General features: G+C 48.3%; 2 protein-coding genes across 2 annotated transcripts; one reads left to right on the top strand and one right to left on the bottom strand.

The window, feature by feature from the left end:
- Positions 1-564: 564 nt before the first annotated feature.
- Positions 565-4,462, top strand: LOC139663190 (zinc transporter 7; the record flags this gene model as incomplete). The annotated part of the gene is made up of 4 exons (XM_071541763.1): positions 565-700; positions 1,910-2,000; positions 2,631-2,780; positions 3,715-4,462. Coding segments are annotated over 4 exons (425 nt in total), but the record flags the coding sequence as incomplete, so codon positions are not given.
- Positions 4,463-4,522: 60 nt separating this feature from the next.
- On the bottom strand, positions 4,523-20,789 carry dph5 (diphthamide biosynthesis 5). The gene is made up of 7 exons (XM_071541765.1): positions 20,524-20,789; positions 17,051-17,175; positions 16,140-16,248; positions 14,756-14,876; positions 11,632-11,671; positions 10,004-10,116; positions 4,523-4,797 (listed from the first exon to the last, which is right to left on the bottom strand). The coding sequence occupies exons 1-7, from the start codon at positions 20,656-20,658 to the stop codon at positions 4,565-4,567; spliced, it is 876 nt and encodes a 291-aa protein (XP_071397866.1). The 5' UTR covers positions 20,659-20,789; the 3' UTR covers positions 4,523-4,564.
- Positions 20,790-21,193: the final 404 nt, after the last annotated feature.

Below are 21,193 nucleotides of genomic sequence, written 5' to 3'. Positions count from 1 at the left end.
TTGCCTGTCTGTCAGTCAGTCAGTGACCTGTCTGTCTCCCTGCCTGTCTGTCTGTCAGTCAGTGACCTGTCTGTCTCCCTGCCTGTCTGCCTGTCTGTCTGTCAGTCAGTGACCTGTCTGTCTCCCTGCCTGTCTGTCAGTCAGTCAGTGACCTGTCTGTCTCCCTGCCTGTCTGCCTGTCTGTCTGTCAGTCAGTGACCTGTCTGTCTGTCAGTCAGTCAGTGACCTGTCTGTCTCCCTGCCTGTCTGCCTGTCTGTCTGTCAGTCAGTGACCTGTCTGTCTCCCTGCCTGTCTGCCTGTCTGTCTGTCAGTCAGTGACCTGTCTGTCTGTCAGTCAGTCAGTGACCTGTCTGTCTCCTTGCCTGTCTGTCAGTCAGTCAGTGACCTGTCTGTCTCCCTGCCTGTCTGTCTGTCAGTCAGTGACCTGTCTGTCTCCCTGCCTGTCTGCCTGTCTGTCTGTCAGTCAGTGACCTGTCTGTCTGTCAGTCAGTCAGTGACCTGTCTGTCTCCCTGCCTGTCTGTCAGTCAGTCAGTGACCTGTCTGTCTCTCTGTCTGTGAGCAGGAGTGTTCCTGCACATCGTGGCGGACACGTTGGGCAGTGTGGGCGTCATCATCTCTGCTGTTCTGATGCAGAAATACGAGCTGATGATCGCAGACCCCATCTGCTCCATGCTCATCTCCATCCTGATCGGAGTCAGGTACACACACACACACACACACACACACACACACACACACACACACACACACACATACAGTACACACACACACACACACACACACACACACACACACACACACACACACACATACAGTACACACACACACACACACACACACATACAGTACACACACACACACACACACTCACACACACACACACACACTCTCACTGCATACTGGGTGTGGCCTGCTCTCCACTCTGCTGATTGACAGCTGTAATTACAGCCCGTTAGGCTGCAGGGTGGGCGGGGCTTAACCAACACTCGCCTTGTTCCCAGCAGCGGCCTGCGGAGCTGTGTGTGTGTGTGTGTGTGTGTGTGTGTGTGTGTGTGTGTGTGTGTGTGTGCGGCCAGCTCTTTGTTGTGGGCGGGGTTTGGCTCTAATGACAGCCTTCTCCTCCAATGGCCTCGGCTCTGCTCTAATGACAGGCTGCTGATGCAGTTTTAGTCGGTTTGAGTCGGTCAGATTGAAGGTTTGGATCTGACAGCCGGACTGCAGCTGCTGCTGCTTGTTTGTCATCGTGGCGTCGGTTCTCCTGCTGCGGCTGACATCATCTCCACATGACTCTGTCCAATAGGAATGCAGCGTGACCAGGAAGCAGGGAACAATAGTGTGAAGTCAGAGCTGAGCTTCCTGTTTCTCCTGCCGCACGACTCGAGAAAACCTCACAACTATTTGATCTTAAACAGTTCCTGAGCCGGTCTACAGGTCTGCAGGTCTGCCGGTCTGTAGGTCCTCACTGTAAACAGTCAGGTTTCCTAAAAGCTCTAAATGGACTGAAGACTTCATGTGGTTTGTAACTCTGAAGAGACACAAGCTGCAGCAGTAGTAGCAGTAACAGTAGCAGTAGTAATAATAACAATATAGTAGTAGTACTAGTAGTATTGGTAGTGGTAGTAGTAGCAGTAGTAGTAGTAGTAGTAGTAACAGTAGTAGTATTAGCAGTACGGTGGATGTGGTTGTGGATGTGGAAGCAGAGTTGGGGGGCGTTTGTTTTGGGAGTTTGAAGGCTGTGTGGTTGGAGAGGGGTGGAGCCTCAGCCAGGCCAGAAACCACTAATAGCTGCCACATGTAGTTTCCTGACAGGCTGCTCAGTCTGAGAGTTACAGTCTGTCAGGCTGCTGCAGTGCTCAGTCTGACCTCTGACCTCTGACCCCTGACCTCTCTGACCTCTCTGACCCCAGTGTGGTGCCGTTACTGAGGGAGTCCATCGGGATCCTGATGCAGCGGACTCCTCCTGTGCTGGACCATGCCCTGCCAGGCTGCTACCAGAGGGTGAGTTGCCCCCCCCCACCACCACCACACCACACCACACCACATCACACACACTGGGAAGGGTGGGGTGCACCTTATTCACAGGGCGGCCATTTCTCAGGGTGGAAACTACGAGAAGATGAGGACAGACAGACTGAACTGAGATCAGATCAGCTCACAGTCTGAGGAACTGCAGGCAGTTAGCTAGTTAGCTTACTAGCTATTAAGCTATTATTATTACACATTACAATGTGACCTGACATCCCTCTGGATTGTTGCTAATGTGTTTCTGAGGGTGAATCGGTGAAATCATGAATGTTTTGCATGTTGGCTCAGAGCGACTGCAGCCGCTCTCCCAGGTAGTTTCACACCCACACGGTTCAAAATGGCCGCCGTGTGAATCAGGTCAACTGATTGCATTTGTAATCTGGCAGCCGCCTCCGCCCAGTACCACTGCACCTGAAGTCTGCTTAGGGAGATCATTCTGTGTTCATGAGAGCCATGCATTCCCAATAATGACATATACTGTGTGTGTGTGTGTGTGTGTGTGTGTGTGTGTGTGTGTGTGTGTGTGTGTGTGTGTGTGTGTGTGTGTGTGTGTGTGTGTGTGTGTGTGTGTGTGTGTGTGTGTGTGTGTGTGTGTGTGTGTAGGTGCAGCAGCTGCAGGGAGTGTATAACCTGCAGGAGCCTCACTTCTGGACTCTGTGTTCTGATGTTTACATCGGCACACTGAAGCTGCTGATCGCTCCGGACGCAGACAGCCGCTGGATCCTGAGCCAGACTCACCACATCTTCACCCAGGTAACCAACACCAACACTACCTAACCTTAACCTAACCAACACCAACACTACCTAACCTTAACCTAACCAACACCAACCTCAAAGCTCCACATGGTGTGCAGCAGGACTCCTCTTCCTCTGTGGTGATAAAGGAGTTGGATGGTCTATCTAAACATGGTGAAAGTATCAAAACTAAATCCACACAATCCATATTAGTGCAGCGAGCCTCTAAACGAGCCGTTTGGACTTCCGTAACTTTGTGACGTCACAAAGGTTCGCTCATTATCATTTTTGTAAGAAATAACAGACTAACAAAGTGTTTTTTTCAAAGCGGTCGAGCGGTTGTCGTTGTTTATTACCGGAGAGTTTTCCCTACCTGTAGCCGCCGGGCCGCGGCGTCTCACGTTTCACTCTGGAAACGGTTAGCCGATCGGAACGGAGGGTCGTTAATATTAATGAGCCTTAAAGACACGGAGACAGAAACGGCCTGTTCTTGGTAAGGCTCAGAGAGATGCTGGAAAATGAACGTGGAGAAATGGATTGAGAGTGTTTTTGGTTCATGACACCACACACACAGCTTTGAATGGACAGAAAGACACTAAATAAAACTCTGGACAGAGGAGATGGAGCTTTAACCTAACCTTAACCTAAAAAAAAAAAGATTTTGCTATTAAAGTCTTAGCTGATGAAGACTGTGACATACGGTCGGTTTGATTACTGTTGACAAAATGCACTTATTGTAAGTCACTGTGGACAGAAGCGTCTGAAAAATGACGTCATGTGATGTGATGTCATGTGATGTAACCCTAACCTAACATTAACCTGCTGGATCCTGAGCTAGACTCACCACATTTTCACCCAGATAACCTAAACCTTAACCCTGCACATGTCAAATTCAGAGGTCAAAGGTCATGCAGTGTGCCTTGTGTGTGTGTGTGTGTGTGTGTGTGTGCAGGCAGGAGTGCGGCAGCTGTACGTCCAGATCGACGTGGCGGCCATGTAGAAGCTCCTCCCCCTCCTCTGGACTCCTGGGACCAAAGCCCTCGGTGTGCTGCTCTGGGTTGACCTCTGACCCCCGACAAGGACCAATGAAGAAGCGGCTCCACTGCAGGACAGATCGAGGCCAGGCGGGGCGGACTAGCCAAGATGGCAACTAGAACTTGACTGTGATCTCCCATGATGCTCTAGTCCGGCATCCTGGATGAACTCATACAAGCCCCCCCCCCTTTTTTTTTTTATGAATCTGTAGCGGCTGGTGACAGAGGACGACATCAGTGTTCATGACACAGTGTGACTCATCTCCATCTACTGCACTCTGTAGACTGGAGCTGAAGCATTCTGGGTAAGTGCCTTCGTCAGGAGTCAGACAATCTGAGTCAGATCCCGTTGTTTTCCTGAGTGTTTCCTCCAGAGTGCAGTCGACTTCCTGTGACATCATCACTGCTGCGACTGAAGCCTTAAGCGACACCAGGCCGTCCCAACTCATCCTGTATGTGTGAGTGAGTGTGTGTGTGTGTGTGTGTGTGTGTGTGTGTGTGTGTGTGTGTGTGTGTGTGTGTGTGTGTGTGTGTGTGTGTGTGTGTGTGTGTGTGTGTGTGTGTGTGTGTGTGTGCGTGATGATGTTCCTCATCGCTTTGATTTGCCAAAACCATGTGACCAGTTGGCCAGTTGCAATCTGTTTTTCAACTGTAATAAATAACTCTACTGCATCACTCTGTCACTGATACTGAGAGTTCTCATGTTTATTCACTTCACATGTAAAACAGACATGTTGGGCATAGTGTGTGTGTGTGTGTGTGTGTGTGTTAAGATGTGTATGTGGAGCTGTCCGTCATGTGGAGGTGGTCGAGTGCGTTTGGTTCTGCGGTCAGGCGCAGCATGTCCACCTCCAGCGGGTGGAGCTGACCGGTGACGATCAGCGAATGGAGCGGAGCGCCGAGGTCACATGATGCCAGCTGACGCAGCGTCGCCGTCCGGATCAGCTGGTCGTCAGCGCCGAGCCGGGCCACGCCCACACACACCGTGTTCTCCGTCAGGCCTGCAGGGGAACAGTAGAGGAACAGCAGGAGAACATTAGAGGAACAGCAGGAGAACAGTAGAGGAAGAGCAGAGGAACAGCAAAACGGGGAGAACAGCGGGAGAGTTGGGGAAGAGCAGGAGAACAGTAGAGGAACAGTAGGAGAACAGTAGAGGAACAGCAAAACAGGGGGAGAACAGCAGGAGAGTAGAGGAACAGCAGGAGAACAGCAGATGAACAGCAGAACAGTAGAGGAATAACAGGAGAACAGTAGAGGAAGAGCAAAACGGGGAGAACAGCAGGAGAGCAGCAGGAGAACAGTAGAGGAAGAGCAGAGGAACAGCAAAACAGTGGGAGAACAGCAGGAGAGTAGAGGAACAGCAGGAGAACAGCAGAGGAACAGCAGGAGAACAGTAGAGGAACAGCAAAACAGGGGGAGAACAGTAGAGGAACAGCAGGAGAACAGTAGAGGAAGAGCAGAGGAACAGCAGGAGAACAGTAGAGGAACAGCAGGAGAACAGTAGAGGAACAACAGGAGAACAGCAGGAGAACAGTAGAGGAACAGCAAAACGGGGAGAACAGCAGGAGAACAGTAGAGGAACAGCAGGAGAACAGTAGAGGAACAGTAGGAGAACAGTAGAGGAACAGCAGGAGAACAGTAGAGGAACAACAGGAGAACAGCAGGAGAACAGTAGAGGAACAGCAAAACAGGGGGAGAACAGCAGGAGAACAGTAGAGGAACAGTAGGAGAACAGCAGGAGAACAGTAGAGGAACAGTAGAGGAACAGTAGGAGAACAGTAGAGGAACAGCAGGAGAACAGTAGAGGAACAGTAGGAGAACAGTAGAGGAACAGTAGGAGAACAGTAGAGGAACAGTAGGAGAACAGTAGAGGAACAGTAGAGGAACAGCAAAACAGGGGGAGAACAGCAGGAGAGTAGAGGAACAGCAGGAGAACAGCAGAACAGTAGAGGAACAACAGGAGAACAGTAGAGGAACAGCAGGAGAACAGTAGAGGAAGAGCAAAACGGGGAGAACAGCAGGAGAGCAGCAGGAGAACAGTAGAGGAAGAGCAGAGGAACAGCAAAACAGTGGGAGAACAGCAGGAGAGTAGAGGAACAGCAGGAGAACAGCAGAGGAACAGCAGGAGAACAGTAGAGGAACAGCAAAACAGGGGGAGAACAGTAGAGGAACAGCAGGAGAACAGTAGAGGAAGAGCAGAGGAACAGCAGGAGAACAGTAGAGGAACAGCAGGAGAACAGTAGAGGAACAGCAAAACGGGGAGAACAGCAGGAGAGCAGCAGGAGAACAGTAGAGGAAGAGCAGAGGAACAGCAAAACAGTGGGAGAACAGCAGGAGAGTAGAGGAACAGCAGGAGAACAGTAGAGGAACAACAGGAGAACAGCAGGAGAACAGTAGAGGAACAGCAGAGGAACAGCAAAACGGGGAGAACAGCAGGAGAACAGTAGAGGAACAGCAGGAGAACAGTAGAGGAACAGTAGAGGAACAGTAGGAGAACAGTAGAGGAACAACAGGAGAACAGCAGGAGAACAGTAGAGGAACAGTAGGAGAACAGTAGAGGAACAGCAGGAGAACAGTAGAGGAACAACAGGAGAACAGCAGGAGAACAGTAGAGGAACAGCAAAACAGGGGGAGAACAGCAGGAGAACAGTAGAGGAACAGTAGGAGAACAGCAGGAGAACAGTAGAGGAACAGTAGAGGAACAGTAGGAGAACAGTAGAGGAACAGTAGAGGAACAGTAGGAGAACAGTAGAGGAACAGCAGAGGAACAGCAAAACAGTGGGAGAACAGCAGGAGAGTAGAGGAACAGCAGGAGAACAGCAGAGGAACAGCAGGAGAACAGTAGAGGAACAGCAAAACAGGGGGAGAACAGTAGAGGAACAGCAGGAGAACAGTAGAGGAAGAGCAGAGGAACAGCAGGAGAACAGTAGAGGAACAGCAGGAGAACAGTAGAGGAACAGCAAAACGGGGAGAACAGCAGGAGAGCAGCAGGAGAACAGTAGAGGAAGAGCAGAGGAACAGCAAAACAGTGGGAGAACAGCAGGAGAGTAGAGGAACAGCAGGAGAACAGTAGAGGAACAACAGGAGAACAGCAGGAGAACAGTAGAGGAACAGCAGAGGAACAGCAAAACGGGGAGAACAGCAGGAGAACAGTAGAGGAACAGCAGGAGAACAGTAGAGGAACAGCAGGAGAACAGTAGAGGAACAGTAGGAGAACAGTAGAGGAACAGTAGGAGAACAGTAGAGGAACAACAGGAGAACAGCAGGAGAACAGTAGAGGAACAGTAGGAGAACAGTAGAGGAACAGCAGGAGAACAGTAGAGGAACAACAGGAGAACAGCAGGAGAACAGTAGAGGAACAGCAAAACAGGGGGAGAACAGCAGGAGAACAGTAGAGGAACAGTAGGAGAACAGCAGGAGAACAGTAGAGGAACAGTAGAGGAACAGTAGGAGAACAGTAGAGGAACAGCAGGAGAACAGTAGAGGAACAGTAGGAGAACAGTAGAGGAACAGTAGGAGAACAGTAGAGGAACAGTAGAGGAACAGTAGAGGAACAGCAAAACAGGGGGAGAACAGCAGGAGAGTAGAGGAACAGCAGGAGAACAGCAGAACAGTAGAGGAACAACAGGAGAACAGTAGAGGAACAGCAGGAGAACAGTAGAGGAAGAGCAAAACGGGGAGAACAGCAGGAGAGCAGCAGGAGAACAGTAGAGGAAGAGCAGAGGAACAGCAAAACAGTGGGAGAACAGCAGGAGAGTAGAGGAACAGCAGGAGAACAGCAGAGGAACAGCAGGAGAACAGTAGAGGAACAGCAAAACAGGGGGAGAACAGTAGAGGAACAGCAGGAGAACAGTAGAGGAAGAGCAGAGGAACAGCAGGAGAACAGTAGAGGAACAGCAGGAGAACAGTAGAGGAACAGCAAAACGGGGAGAACAGCAGGAGAGCAGCAGGAGAACAGTAGAGGAAGAGCAGAGGAACAGCAAAACAGTGGGAGAACAGCAGGAGAGTAGAGGAACAGCAGGAGAACAGTAGAGGAACAACAGGAGAACAGCAGGAGAACAGTAGAGGAACAGCAAAACAGGGGGAGAACAGCAGGAGAACAGTAGAGGAACAGTAGGAGAACAGCAGGAGAACAGTAGAGGAACAGCAGAGGAACAGCAAAACGGGGAGAACAGCAGGAGAGTTGGGGAAGAGCAGGAGAACAGTAGAGGAACAGCAGGAGAACAGTAGAGGAACAGCAGGAGAACAGTAGAGGAACAGTAGAGGAACAGCAGGAGAACAGTAGAGGAACAGTAGGAGAACAGCAGGAGAACAGTAGAGGAACAGTAGAGGAACAGTAGGAGAACAGTAGGAGAACAGTAGAGGAACAGCAGAGGAACAGCAAAACAGGGGGAGAACAGCAGGAGAGTAGAGGAACAGCAGGAGAACAGTAGAGGAACAGCAAAACAGGGGGAGAACAGCAGAACAGTAGAGGAACAACAGGAGAACAGTAGAGGAACAGCAAAACGGGGAGAACAGCAGGAGAGTTGGGGAACAGCAGGAGAACAGTAGAGGAACAGCAGGAGAACAGTAGAGGAACAGCAAAACGGGGAGAACAGCAGGAGAGTTGGGGAACAGCAGAGGAACAGCAGAACAGTAGAGGAACAACAGGAGAACAGCAGGAGAACAGTAGAGGAACAGCAGGAGAACAATAGAGGAACAGCAGAGGAACAGTAGAGGAACAGCAGGAGAACAGTAGAGGAACAGCAGGAGAACAGTAGAGGAACAACAGGAGAACAGCAGGAGAACAGTAGAGGAACAGCAAAACAGGGGGAGAACAGCAGGAGAACAGTAGAGGAACAGTAGGAGAACAGCAGGAGAACAGTAGAGGAACAGCAGAGGAACAGCAAAACGGGGAGAACAGCAGGAGAGCAGCAGGAGAACAGTAGAGGAAGAGCAGAGGAACAGCAAAACAGTGGGAGAACAGCAGGAGAGTAGAGGAACAGCAGGAGAACAGTAGAGGAACAACAGGAGAACAGTAGAGGAACAGCAAAACAGGGGGAGAACAGCAGGAGAACAGTAGAGGAACAGTAGGAGAACAGCAGGAGAACAGTAGAGGAACAGCAGAGGAACAGCAAAACGGGGAGAACAGCAGGAGAGTTGGGGAAGAGCAGGAGAACAGTAGAGGAACAGTAGGAGAACAGCAGGAGAACAGTAGAGGAACAGCAGAGGAACAGCAAAACGGGGAGAACAGCAGGAGAGTTGGGGAAGAGCAGGAGAACAGTAGAGGAACAGTAGAGGAACAGCAGGAGAACAGTAGAGGAACAGCAGGAGAACAGTAGAGGAACAGTAGAGGAACAGTAGGAGAACAGTAGAGGAACAGTAGGAGAACAGCAGGAGAACAGTAGAGGAACAGTAGGAGAACAGTAGAGGAACAGTAGGAGAACAGTAGAGGAACAGCAGAGGAACAGCAAAACAGGGGGAGAACAGCAGGAGAGTAGAGGAACAGCAGGAGAACAGCAGAGGAACAGCAAAACGGGGAGAACAGCAGAGCAGTAGAGGAACAACAGGAGAACAGTAGAGGAACAGCAGGAGAACAGTAGAGGAACAGCAAAACGGGGAGAACAGCAGGAGAACAGTAGAGGAACAGCAGGAGAACATTAGAGGAACAGCAAAACGGGGAGAACAGCAGGAGAGTTGGGGAACAGCAGAGGAACAGCAGAACAGTAGAGGAACAACAGGAGAACAGCAGGAGAACAGTAGAGGAACAGCAGAACAGTAGAGGAACAGCAGGAGAACAGCAGAGGAACAGCAGAACAGTAGAGGAACAACAGGAGAACAGCAGGAGAACAGTAGAGGAACAGCAGGAGTACAATAGAGGAACAGCAGAGGAACAGTAGAAGAACAGCAGGAGAACAGTAAAGGAACGGGAGGAGAACAGCAGAGGAACAGCAGGAGAACAGCAAATTTGACTATTTTGTACAGACCAGTGTAATATTAGTTATCAATATCAGATGTGGACACACTGAGCAGACCGGATCCCAGGGTTAAAGGATCAGTCTGGTGTTTTTAATGCATTTCTTATCCTCAACTAATCCTGTGAAAATAACTAAATCAGAAATGAATTTGTTTTGCTAACAAGTCTGGTCCAGTAAAGCCTCGTGTCCCAGCAGCCATACAACTCCACTGTATCCCCTCCCTCCTCCTCCTCCTCCTCGTCCCACTCACCTGGCTCCTCCCCCTCCTCCTCCTCCTCCCGCCTCCTCTGGACGACCTGCAGCAGCTGGTCTGCGGCCTGGCTGACCGTCAGGAAGCGCGGCGGCTCGTAGATCTTCCTCCCTCTGACACACACACACACACACACACACACACACACACACACACACACACACACACACACACACACACACACACACACACACACACACACACACAGCAGAGCGAGTCAACTCTTCATTCACATCAAACACTCAGCTGGCAGTGTGAGCTCCTCATCCTCACTCCGCTCCTCATCCTCTTGCTTTGACTTTTAGGTAAAACTGAATTTCGTTAACTGCGGCCAGAAAGGTAAGAAACACAAGCACAGCGAGGGAAACGCCAAGCTGAGCAGGTGAGAGTGAGTCTGTTGCTTTCACCTGCTGCAGAGTACCGAGGGAGAGGAGGAGGAGGAGGAGGAGGATGAGGATGAGTCGCCTGTTTTCTGTTGGGACAGGTAGCTGCTGGTTAGCTTAGCTAGCTAGCATCAGCTTTTCTACAGCAGTGGTTTTGGTTGCAGGACAGACCTGCTGCCAAAAGGCCGACGCTCAGAAACACCACAAACATTCAGAAATAATAAACTCCAGGCAGAAGGCTGGATCAGTTTTGGAAGTTTATGCTGGTTCATGCTGCTCAGTATGTTTTCAGTCACATTTTTTTTTTTGGGGGGGGGGGGGGGGGGGATCCTGCCTGGACCTTCTTCACACATCATCCTCTCTCCAAATCTGTCCTGTCTCTCTCTACGGTCAACTTTCAAATCAGGCAAAAATGGCCCTAAAACTGATCTTTGAAAAGAGAGAATAACTGCAGAAGTAATAGATGCAGCTCCGGTCCGGCCGGCTCTGCTGCAGGAGGCGGTCTGTGGTCTGGAGGCGGTCTGTGGTCTGGAGGCGGTCTGTGGTCTGGAGGAAATGTGAGAGCAGAAGCTGTTTCCTTTTCCTTGAGCTCATACAGTTCGGTATGCAGAGCATCCGATCACTGAGGTTCACCTCAGCTTCTTACACTCACTTAGAGAGGAACTTGGACAGAGCTGGATCCCATTAGGATGCTATTACAGGGTCTAAACCCTCCCCCTCCCCCTCCCCCTCCCCCTCCCCCTCCCCCTCACCAACCCCCCTCCCCCTCCCCCTCCAGTAGCTCAGTGCTATAAAAGACGTCGTTTTCACCAGTGAAACAGTCCAACAGTGAGTTTAACCTCTTTCCTACAGGTTTTCTTTTTAAACACTCAAAACCAACATGAGGAACAAAATGGCCGCCCTGGGCCGGTGCCAGTCCTCAGCTGCTACAGGCAGAGCCCCGCCTCCCTGTGGAGCCCCGCCTCCCTGTGGAGCCCCGCCTCCCCGTGGAGCCCCGCCTCCCCGTGGAGCCCCGCCTCCCCGTGGGAGCACACAATCAGAGGAATTGAGTAAAAAAAACCTGCATCAGGAGTCTGAATGAAGACCATCAGAGTGACAGAGCGTCAGCCGCCTCCAGACCTGCTATGTCATTTGTGCTGGAGCAAACCAGCCAATCACAAGGCCCCTCAAACTGTCAATCATCACAACGCAGGTGGTGTTGGGTGGTGTTGGTGTTGGTGTTGGTTTGTGTCTGGTGATTCTCACCTCATCATATTTTCGATGGACTGCTCTTTCATCTTGATATCTAGGAGAGAAACATGAGAACAGATCAGATCAGTCCAGCAGCTGGAGTCTCGTCTCCACCTCCTGAACCTCCTGAACCTCCTGAACCTCCTGAACCTGCTGAACCTGCTGAACCTGCTGAGCCTCCTGAACCTGCTGAACCTGCTGAACCTCCTGAACCTCCTGAACCTGCTGAACCTCCTGAACCTCCTGAACCTCCTGAACCTGCTGAACCTCCTGAACCTGCTGAACCTCCTGAACCTGCTGAACCTCCTGAACCTCCTGAACCTGCTGAACCTGCTGAACCTGCTGAACCTCCTGAACCTGCTGAACCTCCTGAACCTCCTGAACCTGCTGAACCTCCTGAACCTGCTGAACCTCCTGAACCTGCTGAACCTGCTGAACCTCCTGAACCTCCTGAACCTGCTGAACCTCCTGAACCTCCTGAACCTGCTGAATCTTTCTGCTCCATCTCGTCTCACATCGACACCTTGGTGAAGACGTTGGCGTTCTGTCGTCTCCGTGGTAACAAGATACTGTCGAGTTTGTTTACATCCTCTGCAAACATGGCAGCACGGGATGAAATACTGATGATATTTTCTCCCTCCTGCCAGCCTTCCCTTCCTTCCTTCCCTTTCTTCCTTCCCTTCCCTTCCTTCCTTCCCTTTCTTCCTTCCCTTCCCTTCCTTCCTTCCCCATTTGGATCGTTTGATGTTGGGAAGAAAATTGGGAATTTTGCACAGATGAAAGTCATCAGTCAGTCAGTCATCCCACTGTCAACACCTTGATAAACCTTTATGGCGATGTTTTGGTCACAGGACCTTCATCAAGCAAACATCAAGGAAGCAAGGAAGCGGTGAGAGTTACCATGGCAACCAACTGTCCAATCACACTGCGCGACAGCACCGGATGGATGATGGATGAATCTGTCTGGCTGCTGTTGGTTTAATGTCTTTTATTCTTTTATCCCTCCACTTCCTCTGCTCATTAATATTAAGTAGACACTCAGACGACCAGCTGAGCCCCAGATTTGGGGGGGGGGGGCAGAGAGTTATGATCACACACCCCCAACACACACACACACACACACACACACACACACACACACACACACACTCAGCTAATTACAGAAACACTCTGATCAGTGAGGCTGTTGTGGTGAAGACTGAAACCTGTCTGATGTGTGTGTGTGTGTGTGTGTGTGTGTGTGTGAGGGGCAGCCTGCCCCACACACACACACACACACACACACACACACACACCAGATCCAGCTGCAGTGATCAGGAACCGGTTCTTCACAGCAGGTTCTCAGTCCTGGGTTCTCATGCGTTCTTGTTCCTCCATGATGTTTTAGAAGTAACATCTAGCTGAAGATCGATTCCAAAGCAAAAGAAATCTGAAAAGGACGGAGGAAGGATAAAGATCCAGGAAGTTCACTCATCAGCGGAGGAAACGTCGGAGAGAGACTTGACCGACGAGAACGAACGGAAAAACCCAGGATGCATTGCGAGAACGACGCATCATGTCCAGACGGTCTAATCTACAGTCCAGATGCTGAAGTTCAGACAGCTGATCCCAGACTGTCAGACTCAGGTATGGACTCTCCTGGGACCGGTTGCACAAAACACCTTAAGTTAAGATTTTCCTTAAAGTCCGAGTTAACGTTTCCATAAAATAAAATCGGTTGCACAAAACACCCTTAAGTCTCCTTAAGGTTTCCTTAAAATGTTCACTTAAGTATTTAAGGTTTTCTCCTTATCTTGGTCTTATACTTAAGGAGTCCCTTAAAGTTAAACTGTTACACAAAAGACCTTAGCAACCAAAGTAAAGAAACTCTATCTTAACCTCAACATGGCTGAGTTTATGGCGATAAATGAAGAAGTTGTCGTATTTTTTTTGGACTCTTGGATGAACCTCTTCACCAGACGCTTGAATTAATTTTCGTTGCAATTTCCTCCCACATTCGTTGTTTTCTGTTTGCTGTTATTTGCGGATCAAATTTACTTTTTAGTTTGTGCTTTCTTTTATTGTATTCCTCCAGAAGTATAATCTTTTCCTCCTCTGACCAATTTGGTTTTCTTGTCTTTTCTTCTGCCATTTTTTCACTATCTATAGGCCAACTCTGTGAGGCGATAACAGGTGAGGAGATAACAGGTGAGGTGATAACAGGTGAGGTGATAACAGGTGAGGAGATAACAGGTGAGGAGATAACAGGTGAGGAGATAACAGGTGAGGAGATAACAGGTGAGGTGATAACAGGTGAGGAGATAACAGGTGAGGTGATAACAGGTGAGGTGATAACAGGTGAGGAGATAACAGGTGAGGAGATAACAGGTGAGGAGATAACAGGTGAGGTGATAACAGGTGAGGAGATAACAGGTGAGGTGATAACAGGTGAGGAGATAACAGGTGAGGAGATAACAGGTGAGGTGATAACAGGTGAGGAGATAACAGGTGAGGAGATAACAGGTGAGGAGATAACAGGTGAGGAGATAACAGGTGAGGTGATAACAGGTGAGGAGATAACAGGTGAGGAGATAACAGGTGAGGAGATAACAGGTGAGGAGATAACAGGTGAGGAGATAACAGGTGAGGAGATAACAGGTATCACAAGCGCAAGAGCAAGCAAACAAACGTCTCCATGGAAACTGTAGAATTTTACCGCTGTAAAATCTCTTTCAATGCAGTAAATGCCTTAACGTTTTTCCTTAACTAAGGAAACCTTTTAAGGGATTCTGTGCAACACCCTGAAGTCTCTCAGCTGAGGAGAAATTAAGCCTTAAGTGTCAAACTGAAGGAGAAAACTTAAGGTGTTTTGTGCAGCTGGCCCCTGGTCCTCAGGACTCAGAGTCCTGCTGGGTTTCTGTCCTACCAGCCTTCATTGTATTCACCTGGTGTCCAGGTGTGACTCTGCCCCTGATCACATGGTTAGACTGAAGACCAGCAGGATCTGGAACCTGAGAACCACTGCTGGAGACCAGCAGGACCACTTCAGTAGGTCCTCAAACATGCTGGTCTGCTCAGACCTGTGTGTGTGTGTGTGTGTGTGTGTGTGTGTGTGTGTGTGTGTGTGTGTGTGTGTGTGTGTGTGTGTGTGTGGACTCACCCAGCAGACACAGGGTGTGCATGCCGGCGGCTCGGTTCTTCCTGATCTTGTCGTAGAAACTCTCTGGTCTCCAGGTTTCAGTCCAGAACACGATGGACACCGTCTCCCCGAAGTTATACAGCTGAGAGACAAAGGTCAGAGGTCAACTCCTTCAGTGTGGGGTTTCTCAGTGTGTGTGTGTGTGTGTGTGTGTGTGTGTGTGTGTGTGTGTGTGTAGGACTTGGTATTGTTAGGATTTTACTGATTCCACTGCCATTTTTGAGTCTTCTTATCAATCTGATTCTTCATCAATTCCCTTATTGATCCCTACTGTATAAACAGAGAGAGAACACCATGTCTGTCTAACTGTCTAACTGTAATTTGTGTCTGTCCTGTTCTCGGGTCGCTCAGCGCGCTCTGATCGGTTCCGGTGGATCAGGCCGTTTGGAACCGAGGCTAAATCTGAGGTACCCGGCCCTCTGTGTGAGCGTGTGAAGAGGAAGTCTCGCCTTGTGGCCGAGCCGCTTCCTGACACTTTACCAGATCATGTTATTAAAACAAATACCAGAGCCGCTTTCAAGAAAACCATAAGAGAGTACTTAATACAATTAACTGTATGAACGAACAGTAGATGACTCATCTTGCTTGCTAATTTTCTTTCTTTTTTTTTTTTTTTGTAGTGTCTAATGATTTGATGATGGAGCTTTGTAAGTAATGTGTTGTCTGAATGTATATAATGTATATAATTGTTTGTTAAAATGTGTTTTCTGTGTCGGACCCCAGGAAGACTAGCTGACATCATGGCGTGAGCTAATGGGGATCCTAATAAACTAATAAACTAATAAACAAATAAACAAATAAACAAATAAACAAATAAACATGGCGCTCGCCCTCCGCCCGCAGCCGGGAGGGCGGTGAAGGGTCTGAGGCCGGAGATCCAGCAGCTCGGTTTGATGCGACGCCGTTCCTGTGAACCTCTGTCTCTGCTGCTTCTGCCATTTTGTAAAGCATGGAAAGCCGATGTGTGAGTGGGCGGGGCCAAACAGCAGGCCTGATGGGATTCCTAACAGCAGCGGTGTGAAGCCGCTGGTCGCCCTACCGGAGGGAACGGTCATTTGCATAGACCGCCCCTCATTACCATATTAACAACCTCCCACTGGAGAGGCTCCCGCTCCGCTAGCGTTAGCGCTAATCTCAGCGGTACGGAAGGGGGGGGGCGGGGGGGTTAGGGGTGGCGCTGTAGATCAGAGGCCGGCCGACAGCTGAGGCCCCTCGGCTCACAATGGGCCCCTGACAGCTCAATGCAGCGGGTTATGGATGGGCTGAGCGCCGCGGCTCTCTGCACAATGAGAGTTTTAATGAGACTCTGCAGCAGATGGGACAAAGCCGATCCCTCCTGACCTACCTGCAGCCCGCAGCAGCCCACCGCGTTCATGATGGAGGCGTTGTGGATGACCCGGTACGGTATCCCAGCATTCACCGCTCTCAGGACCAGGTCGCTGTGGGTGGTGGCCCTGCAGGAAAACACACATGTTCAGATACACACGCCTCCGGCTGCGGCTCGCTCTGTCATCGTCTCTCTGAAAGGAATTCACGGAAAGACGAGGGCCGGCCGGTCCTGACGAGCGCTCGGTGGTTTTTGGGGAGAGAAAATTGCTGAGCTGATCGCAGCGAAGGCCTGACAGAAAAAATATGTGGTCAGATACAGCAGCGGTTCTTTCCAGAAGACTCAATATGCTGAGACAGCAAGATCTGGGTTGAATCAATATGAGCTGCAGCTGCTCAGAGCGGCTCAGCGACATGAAGCTCAAATCACTTCTGCTGTTCAGATACAAAATGGCTTCAGCACTCTGTTAGATATCAGAAGATATTCTCAACTCAGTCTGATACAAACAGCTCTTCATACTGGACTGTACTAACCTTTCATATACTTTACCTTCATGTACAAACTGTCACTACCATTTAAACAATAATGTTACAATTCAAATGACGGCACACAAGATTTCTAAATCGATCGACCCTCATATTTCTCATTAATATCTACAGTTTACATTGATCAATTCCATCTGTTCTTGCTATCTTTATACCTAAAGCAGCAATGATCAGAAACATTGAGTGATAATGAAGAAACCAAAATAAATAAACCAAGGAATAAACCAAGACAAATACTAAAAAGAAAAGGTGGAACCTTCATAGCAATGTGAAGAACTGACCTGCTGTCAGCCTTTAACATCCAAACCAGGTTTCCATGTAACCGCTCCTTCTTCATTAAGATCCATCAGACAGCTTTATATGGACAACAGCACCATAACTCACCCGAACGGGTCGCCCACCACCAGGAAGGCCACGTCAGTGACATCAGCGTCTTTCAGGATCTCATCAGCTTCCTGTTCCACCAGATCTCTGTCCGCCAGAACCAGCTCCCGTCCGTAGAACTCCTCCTGAGGAGAACACACTGCTGAGTGAGCTAACACACTGCTGAGCTAACACGCTGCTGAGCTAACACACTGCTGAGCTAACACACTGCTGAGCTAACACGCTGCTGAGCTAACACGCTGCTGAGCTAACACGCTGCTGAGCTAACACGCTGCTGAGCTAACACACTGCTGAGCTAACACACTGCTGAGCTAACACACTGCTGAGCTAACACACTGCTGAGCTAACACACTGCTGAGTTAACATGCTGCTGAGCTAACACACTGCTGAGTTAACATGCTGCTGAGGTAGCTAATACACTGCTGAGCTAACACACTGCTGAGGTAGCTAACACACTGCTCAGGTAGCTAACACACTGCTGAGGTAGCTAACACACTACTCAGGTAGCTAACACACTGCTGAGGTAACACACTGCTGAGGTAGCTAACACACTACTCAGGTAGCTAACACACTGCCGAGGTAGCTAACACACTGCTCAGGTAGCTAACACACTACTCAGGTAGCTAATACACTGCTGAGCTAACACGCTGCTGAGGTAGCTAACACACTACTCAGGTAGCTAACACACTGCTGAGGTAGCTAACACACTGCTCAGATAGCTAACACACTACTCAGGTAGCTAACACACTGCTGAGGTAGCTAACACACTACTCAGGTAGCTAACACACTGCTGAGCTAACACACTGCTGAGGTAGCTAACAAACTACTCAGGTAGCTAACACACTGCCCAGGTAGCTAACACACTACTCAGGTAGCTAACACACTGCTCAGGTAGCTAACACACTACTCAGGTAGCTAACACACTGCTGAGGTAGCTAACACACTACTCAGGTAGCGAACACACTACTCAGGTAACTAACACACTACTCAGGTAGCTAACACACTGCTCAGGTAGCTAACACACTACTCAGGTAGCTAACACACTGCTGAGGTAGCTAACACGCTGCTGAGGTAGCTAACACACTACTCAGGTAGCTAACACACTACTCAGGTAACTAACACACTACTCAGGTAGCTAACACACTGCTGAGCTAACACACTGCTGAGGTAGCTAACACGCTACTCAGGTAGCTAACACGCTACTCAGGTAGCTAACACACTACTCAGGTAGCTAACACGCTGCTCAGGTAGCTAACATGCTGCTGAGGTAGCTAACACGCTGCTGAGGTAGCTAACACACTACTCAGGTAGCTAACATGCTGCTGAGCAAGCTAACACACTACTCAGGTAGCTAACACACTGCTGAGGTAGCTAACACGCTGCTCAGGTAGCTAATAGATTTAGGTAGCCAATTTTTCCAATAATTATTGGGATCGTTATATTGTCTGATATGATTACCGATAAAATAAATAAATGTGACTGTATTGGTTATGTCTATTACTGCTGTAAGCTGTGCCAGAGATCTGTCCATGTTGTCATTTCTTGGTCCTGAATGCCTCTTCAACAAATAATATTACATTATTACTGGTAGGACACTGCTGATGTCGGCTAGCTCCTTGTAGACTGCTGCCTAATTTAAAGCCAGTGTCAGGAAGAGAGAGAAACGTGTACATTACAAAATGGAATGCAATTGAATTCTAAGACTTTAATTGAATTAGAATTTTTAATGCTTTTTCCATCAGGCTGAACACTCAACTTCCATCAGGCTGAACCTGAACCTCAGTTCAGGAAGTAATGTCGACTGTTGGTGCAGAAACTGGAAACGGTGGAAGATGAACCTCACAGACACTAAAAACTAGGACGCAATGTTTCATGAGAAAACAAGAAAAGTCCTCTGGCTCCCTGTGTTTATCATCTAGCTGGACAACTTCTCATCAAATTCAACAGTTTCATATATTTTTCACTGTAATAAAGGTGAAAATGCCAAAAAGAATAATCTTTAAAAAAGTACTTTGTGTTGTTTCATGCAGCGATCTCTGCGTCTGCTGAGGAAGACTGCCTGGAAACTGGCTGATATGATTTGATGAAATGGGAAGAAACTGAAGTTTAGGTCTAATGTTTTATGTAAAACATAAGAGCGAGACACAGCGTAGGGCTGGGCGATAATTCAATATTATCGTTTATCGTCTTTCAGTGGAATCATATCGTGATGATATGAAGATATTTTGATATCGTGACACATTTCTGCTGTCTAAATTGATGACAAGCAAATTTTACTTAAAAACTCATAAAATGAGGTATGGTAGGAATATTATTTGAATATTTCTGTTTTGTTTGACATCACACCTAACATCACCATTCGGATCAATGAGATGAACATGAATTTGATTATTTAACATGATTTTGCATACATGAACCATATCATGATATATATTGATAGAGAAAAATCCTTATGATTATCATATTGATTTCAACCATATCGCCCAGCCCTAACACAGCGTCTGCATCACTTCATATCTCTCTACTCACTCTGATGCCTCTGAAGAAAAAGAACTAGCTCAGTCTTTCAGCTTCACTTCTCTACCATCCATACTCATTCTATATTGATCATCATATATATATATATATATATATATATATATTCATATTGTTGAGAATATTCACTCCATCTATTGTCAGGGCTGTGACCTTTGACCTCCTTATTATCGGTTGCTTGTAATGTTGGTGATCTAGGAATGAACCTACTGTTGATCTCACTCTGGATAACAGTCAGCTAAATGACTAGAATATAACTGCAGCTGACAACAGGCTGCATCTTAAATCAATCTGTTTTCAATACATAGATGTAGGAGGATGTATCTCAACATGTATTAATTACGGTGAAGTTACACATTTTCATACAGTTTTGACATAGTCCCGATTTGTTCAGTTCTCTCTTGTGTGGAGAAAACCTCACCCCAAGGTCCATTCAAAATGTGTGAGTTTGATGCTGCTTTGGTAATCATCAAGTGTACTCATCTGCTACAACATGAATTAAGACATATTATTAATCATCGGGGGTCTTCTGGTAAATTCGGCATACAGCTGATCCACCAAGCAGCTCTTTATTTTAATAAAATCTCAACTTTGAGGTCTGGTTCACTCTGCTTGCTGCAGCTCACTGCGGTGTGTTTTGGTGGGAGAAGACTGTCGGAATAACAGGCAAACCAGTTCTAAGTGTTGAGATTTAACTTAAATAAATGCTGCTTGGTAGATTATATGTATGCCGAATTGAGGGCGGATCCTTATATTAGAAAAAGGTACTTCGGTTATGTTCTATCGGGTATGTAGGTTTATCAATAACCAAGGCAACATTAAATAGCTAGATTTTTCAATGGACTTTGGCATACAACAACGAATCGTTGTTTTCTCCCGGATCCGGTTCGTGTGTATCCAGTCGGTCTTGGTGCACAAGGTCCAGACTTCAGACTCACCAGAGCTTCTTTCCCCACGGTGAGCACGGAGGTGTAGGCCTCCAGGTAAACTCTGGAGCTCCTCCTGACCGCCTCCAGCCCCTTCACCGTGATGTCCGCCGCGTCTCCCAGGCCCAGGCCGACCAGGTACAGCATGCTGACGGTCTGACAGACCAGGCTGCTGATAATAAAACTATTTACACTGCAGTTCCGCCTTATGAACAGTCGAACAATTCATAAACTTGACATTTCTTCATTCACGTGTGGCCTCACTGAACTAACTGACATACGGTTAGCCGTAAATTGTTTACATTTTACGACAGAGGCAGCAACGATACGTTCCGTTCTCGTATGGTGATCACAAGCCAAACTCCATTCAAAAATCGTATAATTTAATATGGTCTTGCCTATCGGCATAGGTACATTTCAATAAATTATGACTGAAGACCTTGTTTGAACCATTAGGGTTCGATATTCAATTCGGCGTAAATATTATCCACCAATCAACATATATTTCAATAAAATCTCACCTTCTAAAATGGGTTCACACTGCTCGCTACCGCCCTCCACGGTGTATTTTGGCGGAAGAAGATTCTGTGAATAACAGCTGAACAACTTCTGAAAGTTTACATTTTATTGAAGTAAAGTTCTTGGTGGATTATATCTGTGCCGAATTAAAGAGCGGGTCTTA

This window comes from Centroberyx affinis, unplaced genomic scaffold, assembly GCF_046629955.1.
Source record: "Centroberyx affinis isolate AG114_WGS23_722 - 3 ecotype Tasmania unplaced genomic scaffold, CSIRO-AGI_Caff_v1 ptg003953l_1, whole genome shotgun sequence".
Taxonomy (NCBI): domain Eukaryota; kingdom Metazoa; phylum Chordata; class Actinopteri; order Beryciformes; family Berycidae; genus Centroberyx; species Centroberyx affinis.
This window is presented reverse-complemented; position numbering and strand designations above follow the sequence as displayed.

Bases quoted from the DNA above. Each gene is read 5' to 3' on its own strand.
- dph5 (XM_071541765.1), bottom strand. From the start codon at position 20,658: ATGCTGTACCTGGTCGGCCTGGGCCTGGGAGACGCGGCGGACATCACG. The intron at 10,117-11,631 runs GTGAGAATCACC...TGTGTGTGTCAG, and splicing joins TCCATCGAAAATATGATGAG to AGGGAGGAAGATCTACGAGC. The intron at 4,798-10,003 runs GTGAGTGGGACG...GTTCCCCTGCAG, and splicing joins GGAGGAGGGGGAGGAGCCAG to GCCTGACGGAGAACACGGTG.